The sequence below is a fragment of the Morone saxatilis genome, unplaced genomic scaffold (genome assembly GCF_004916995.1).
Source record: "Morone saxatilis isolate NCDOM2014 unplaced genomic scaffold, NCSU_SB_2.0 Contig7, whole genome shotgun sequence".
NCBI lineage: Eukaryota > Metazoa > Chordata > Actinopteri > Moronidae > Morone > Morone saxatilis.
The window spans coordinates 15,380,311-15,387,039 of NW_023340246.1; the positions used below are offsets into that span (position 1 = coordinate 15,380,311).

At 40.5% G+C, this 6,729-nt stretch overlaps 1 protein-coding gene across 2 annotated transcripts in view; it reads right to left on the reverse strand.

Annotated features, from left to right (window-relative positions):
* The window catches only part of ppp2r5a (protein phosphatase 2, regulatory subunit B', alpha isoform), a 42,343-nt gene that overhangs the window by 7,145 nt on the left and 28,469 nt on the right, over positions 1–6,729 (reverse strand). The window contains exons 5-10 of one of the 2 annotated variants that reach the window (XM_035678423.1): positions 3,851–3,981; positions 1,876–1,935; positions 1,192–1,300; positions 716–766; positions 463–513; positions 253–372 (exon numbers count right to left, since the gene is read on the reverse strand). In XM_035678423.1, coding sequence (XP_035534316.1) covers positions 253–372; positions 463–513; positions 716–766; positions 1,192–1,300; positions 1,876–1,935; positions 3,851–3,981 — 522 coding nt within the window. Of the gene's footprint in view, positions 1–252; positions 373–462; positions 514–715; positions 770–1,191; positions 1,301–1,875; positions 1,936–3,850; positions 3,982–6,729 lie in introns of both variants that reach the window. The other variant, XM_035678422.1, reaches the window with a different exon arrangement.

Below are 6,729 nucleotides of genomic sequence, written 5' to 3' on the forward strand. Positions count from 1 at the left end.
TACACACTGGACCTTTAAATGTTTCAACCATGTAACCAACTCAGTCTTTGTGGACCATGCATGCACACTTATGTGCTTTAAACTACATTATAATGTGTTACAAACCATTTATCACATGTTTCTATCCTGATTTTGAGCCCTAAATACTTCAAAGTGATCAAACACCATGACTTTAACAGCTTGAAGAAGCCAGCAATGGCTTTGGGCAAAGGACTGTCTGTGTGTGTCTGTATGTTTGTGTCATATGTGTACCTGAAAGTGTGGATTGGCCACACATTTAGAGATCTGTTTGAACAACGGCTCCTGAATTTTCTTGAATTGCGTTGGCTCAATGACATCCAGAATCTCCTCTATTTCACCCAGGAACATCACCTAGTTCAAGACGAGATGTAGAACATGAAGCAACATCAAGATACGTTTGACAACTGTGATTAGTGTGAAGTGTATTTATAGACAGAATACCTCTTTCTGGCTGCAGGTTTTAGGCCAAAACTTCAGCAGTCCACGGATCACCTGCGAACATAACAGAGAATTTCATGAGAATTTCTCTCCGATGTAAAAGAAGAAAAAATAACCAAAGACACAAAAACAGTCTGTTTGAGTGGGCGGTTGCTGGCACCCAATACAAATTTCTCTGCAGTGTGGACAAATTTAGCGCTTGAGGCTTTGTGCTTTCAGTGGGAGGAATGATTAAAAAAAAATAATAAAAAAGTACCGGTTCAGTGAGTGTAGGATCCTTCTCCAGGAACTGGACCACACAGTAGGCCAGCTGAGGGACACAAAAGTAGAACAGTAAATGTACCCAAAAACCGCATCAGACAAAGACTGCTTCACACAGAACTTCATCTGAATCTGAATAAATCTCTCGTTAAATATGTATTTGAGGTGAAAAATCTATAATCAACGTCATTATTCTTATAGATTCCTACAGTGGAAAATGTGAGCTATTTAAGATAAAACACAGTAATAATCATTGAATCAGTGTATTTTCACATCCAAGCCACCAGGAGGTGCTATAGTACAGAGGGTACACCATGACAGTGCTCAACCCTGCAGAGACAATCCTTAATAACAGCTGTATAATTTAACTAAACACTACAGCAAATATTTTCTGTGAGGTTTTAAATGATACAACTCAAGAATATGATATAACAAAATAGAAAAATTAACAGTAAAGACAATTTCTCCTACCTGTGCATGGAAAAGGGACAATGCTTTAGCTGTGTGTAACGGGATGAGCACCTTCATAAGGAACTGCTTGTGCTCGGCCTTCAGAGGCAAAGCAAACCCGTTGATGATACTGTAAACAGAAAAACAACAGGACAACGTTAAGACAGGTTACTGTGCAGAAAGGCCAACAGCAGCAGCAGCACACACACTGAACATGATCAGAGCAGGGCACGGCTGTGGACGTATTCGCTTCCTGAAGCAGAAAAGAGATAGAGACAATTCAGTGAAATGTTGGAACCAAGATGGCAGAAGAAAAGAAGCCTGAGGGGCCTTTTAGTTTAGGACTGCAAGAGAGCACAAGTCCTCCACGTCATCGGACACAGATAACATTCTCCACAATCCTGTTTACAACCTGGACCAGATTTCTCTGATACTGATGATCACATTTTTCTTTTATTTCCATCTTTCTTTGAGAGTGTAAAAACAAGAGTTTTTTTTTTTTTAAAGTCAGTTTTACTGAATGCCAGACAGTGAAAGGAGTCAAAACCAATAATATGACTTCCTAAAGGGCAGAAAACAAAAGGCTGAACGTTTAACCTTTTCAAATTCAACTAACATTTTATTTCCCAGTGTTTACTGTGATTGTTCTGCATGTCAGAGTGCGTCCACATGGTGTCACATGAACAAATGTTCAATGTTACTCACCTTCCCAGGATTTCTAGCAGCTCAGCAACTCCATTGAAGTGCTCGGTTTCATAGATGAACCTGCAAGAGCAACAGAAATGATAAAGCACACGAACTCCAAAAATATGTCACAACTCCAAAATAACACGGCGCATAACAGAACAGGCTGCTCCCGATACTGTGTTCCTTTTAAACTTGGTCACTCTGATTTGGGAGCTGGATTTTATAAATAAAACATAAACATGCAGACCACACAACTCTAATATTATTACCGTAATAAGTTTCTGTGCCCAAAAAAAAAAAGCTGTCCGTCTGCCTGCAGAGCCTACAGGAAACAGGGATCACCTTTAAATTCTTGGCCAAAAACGTGAAACCTGCAAATTCCTTATTGATTAGAAGTCTAATTTAAATAGCTAGACTAGATAAAATAAACATATTTAAGCTGGAGACCTTAAACCAACTGCTCTTATGTAAATTATTGATCCATACGTCATTCATTTCCTCTGTTTGGTAACCCACTTCCATCTAGCTGTGCTCCCATGGTATGCACAGCCACAGCCTGACAACTGTGGCACTATTTTTATTCTCAGTGACAGATGGTCAAAGTGGGTGCACCCGTTTTGCCACCTTGCCTGTTGGAAACGACATCAAGTGCCCCCTGTTTCAATCATCTACAGCCCATTGTCACGCAGCAACAGGAGGCAGAACAATCAGCGCACTGCTGAGGAGAATATCTGATGCCTCAATCTGAACATTTTTCTTCTTCCTCTCTGTTTTAATGGGCTGAGAATAATCTGTTTATGCCCATTTAATGTCATGACGCGAAGAGAATTATGTCTAAGATGGATAAAATATCAAACTGAGCTCATTGTGCTCGTAACAACTGAAAACCTGAAACTCCACACCAGAGCTTCCCGTTAACTGAGCTGATGGAACATATTTCTGGGGTGCATTCATTGTATGTTTCTGTGAAGCAGACAGACAGTCGTGCCTCCAGTGTCCCAATGTAAACTGAGACAGGTTAGAAAATGCTCCAAAATTCAGGAGAACAGTCTTTTATTATCCCAATGAAGATGGATTTTTTGCCTGTGTAGGAATCCTCAGTGAAAGTATGGAACTAAGAAGCCAAAGGAACTCAAGTAGGAACCCAAAAAAAAACAAAAACAAAAAAAAACGTTGACACTAGTGGCTTCCAGCAGTTCCTCTTGTTTGGTTGTTTATTTAATATATATTTTAAAGCTCTCTTTATTAGACAGGACAGTTTGAAACAGAAAAAGGGGGGGGGAATGAGCCGCATTTCGACTACGTTTAACCTTGCAAACTCTGCCTTAATAGTTCCCGAACCTTTGGAAACCCCAGGGGAGACAGCACTTTTGGGCACCATTGTACAGAAACTCTGTCTCTGGTTCCTCTGGTTGAAACGCAGGTTTAGCTCCTGAGTTCCTCAAAGGGTTTTAGGTCCCCCAGGAAAGTTTCTGTGGTGGAAACAGCCTACAGGACTCTTCCTGCCTTCCTCATAATACTTTGGCAGCATGTCACAGTGAACTTTTTTGTAAATGACAACACTGCTCCAAAGGGTCTAACTTTTTTGCCAAAGACTGATGACAGTTAAAAGAAATAAAGGGAACAGGTGTTGGAAACATAAGAACGGTTGCATTGAAATGCTGACAGCAGAAGGCCACTCAAGATTGTAATTTTTTAAAACAATACCCACTGGATTGTGACTTGTTTTCCTCTATTCACGTCCCTGAACATCCTTGAACATAATACAAACTCTTCACTGACAGTTGTCTTAGCCCGTTTGTTTGTACTACACTTATTGTTGTAACAATGTTTTGAATGCTGCTTTCCTGGCAAAGTCTCTCTTGACATTTTAATCCCAATGAGCCATTAACCTCGTTAAATAAAGGAAAAGAAAGAAAAAGAAAGACTCCCCCTCGACATGACGTGATAGGACATCAAACATGTTTTCCTGCCTTTTGAACGTTTCACTCACCGCAAGAAAATGTTGTTGATCTGCTTCCTGATGAAGGCCCGCAACCCCAGAAACTTTCCGTAAATCCGATGCAGGATGGTCTTCAGGAAGTCCCTCTCCCTCGGGTCCTCGCTGTCGAACAGCTCCAGCAGCTGGAAGGACAGAACAAGAGAAACACGTGACCTCAGTTTTCAGTCCTGACTCATTTAAAAGCGGTTTCCCATTGAATCGATAATACAATGTTAACTTTTATCATGTCTTTATACTGTAGAGCTAATTGTATTGTCATAACTAAGTCTCATACACTGTACGCATATTGTGATTATACCTCTAAAGCATCTGACTGAATGGGAAATGTTTGTACCATTTTAAATACTGACTATATATTCAGGGATTTGGTGGTAAATGCTGGTTGGTGGTGGGACTGATTGGGTTGTTTATCTATAGTTTTTCCCTGATTAGTTTCTGTGAAGTTGACAGATGATATAATCAATCGATCAATCACCTGCTGAGCTGAAGACATGTTCTGCATCTCATCTCGTTATCAAGTAGTTACTAGATGACTCATTGAATATGTGGCCTTTGTTACGTGATGTGCTGGACCAGTTTCCCCGAGGCTGAATAAGGCCTCGCTATAAAACGCTGCAGGTTATCCTGATAATGATAGTAAAATACTGCTGGGTGCTGTGATTACTTATCGTAAAATGTGTTTTCTCTATAATCGCCCACCTCTAGGCTAACCAGCAAATTAGGGAAGCCTTTTCTGTCAAACTTAACAAATGTACTGTGTTCACTCCAACACAGTAATTTGTGCAAATAGGTATAAGTAATCAGGTCTTAAATTGCCAGCTACCAACATCTTATGTAACCAATATACAGAATGTGTGACTGAATGCTCTGTGTTGAAAATGCATTTGAAAACAGCTATTTCCAGCACCATATGATGAGTCATTGTTACAGTACTGTCGAGGGCAGCTGTTTTCAGGCTCAAATCAGTTTCAGACTTTGGTTTGTATCTTCTACTAGCGTGCCACCTCTGTAACAGATGTCTATTTTTAAACCTGCACATATCCAAGAAAGGGTTTCATTGTGGACACAGGTTCTTCTTGTGCACTGCGTTGATACACATTCATTCAGCTACACATACACATAAAGCTGGGAGATAAGGTGGTGCAACCAGTCTTTCTCTGTTGAAACTGAGCAGCGATAATGTAGCAACTGGAGGTTTCGCCAAAGGCATCACATGGACAGTTCACAAGGTGTTTCAAGCGTTGCTTATTCCTATTTCTATAAATAGTTTCTCGGTTCAGCAAAGAAGTTGTCGCCATCTAGTTGGTTCTTTCTACTTACCATCACCTTCCAGACTATCAAGCAGCAGATGTTAGTCGTATTGTATCCAACTGATCAGCCGAGCTGATAATCAGGCCATTAATAATGTAAATAGATTTACTTTTACACACTTACGACCTCTCAACTGCAGTGAAGTTGACCAATGAGGATGAAATGGGACATATACATTGGCTTTACTATGAAACGAAAGCTGCAGAGTATCATTTAGTGTGTGCCTGAGGAAATAAATATTCGATCACGATGGGGCGCGCTAGGATGTCAGTTTTCTCAGGAGTCTGACCAATACACGTCCCTGAATAACCCAGTGACCACACTATGATAAGGCTCTGTTCCATTTAGTTTAGCAGAGCCCTTCCCTGTGAGCCAACATGCACAACAGCAGAACCCTGACTCTGTTTGACCTGAATGGAACCTGTAGCATTGGTGACTCCTGTGTTTACTATTGCAAAAATGGCTGCTGTAAAAAAGGTCTTGAGAAAACACTCCTGTGAAATCAAATGCTATTCAGTCCAGTTCATTTCATAGTTATGATAAAAATTATCCACTGTGAAATTATAGTAGTAATTCTTGACTAAAAGCCTTTTTTTCTCACCAATTATGATTGAGATTGACACTTGACTACAGTGACTTTGAAGCTATTTCACGTACAAAACCTCAGCCTCCATCTGACACCAGCTAGATACTGTCACATTTAAACCTAGGGTTGACCTGTACTGCATGAAGCCTGTTTCTAAATCAACTTTAACCTGCGTGATCACAAGTGTGAAGCGCGACATACACGCGAGAAAGCAACCAAAAACACACTGAGCACAAGTTGGAATGTGACCGTTTCAAGCTCAAACATACAGAGTTAGCTGTGAAGCAAATGTGCAATGCAAATATGTCGCTGTGAAAGATTGCCTTATCAACTCTATAGTATGGATATAGCAGGGCAAAGCAACCACACAGTTTGTAGCTACAGCAAGGAACCGTCTCACTGTCTCTAAACTAAACATTGTGTGCAAAAACAATTGTGCCTTGCAGCCGAATAGTTTAGTTGCAACTAGAGTGAGCGAGCGTACCAGTATTCTGAATTCCACAATGTTAAATTAATGACAGTTACTGCTCTGCAAAAACAGACCCTCTCACATTAGCACACAGACACATAACCTTTTATCAGTGATCCCTCACTAAAAAAAATAAAAATAAATCCTAAAATACACCCCCACCACGTGTCTGACCACATGTTCTGCTCTCAGCTCCACATATGGTTGTTTTCCCATGTCGAAGGCTGTTTTCAGCAGCAGCTGTTTTCTGCACTAGTTGATCGTTTCTCACCAGAGCAGCGCTAGTTTTAAAGATAGGTATTCAATCACCAAAACATGCCATTAAGTAGCGAGTAGGGTAACAAAACTGGTAATAATCTGGGTCCTAAGGAGGAGGCTTAAAAGGACATACCACCAAGACTATCATGTATAATGTGTTTTTTGACAGGTTATCATTGGAATAGCATGATTACACCTGACAGGCACACGGCTTTACAAAGCGCTGACTAAATCAAAGTTGACATC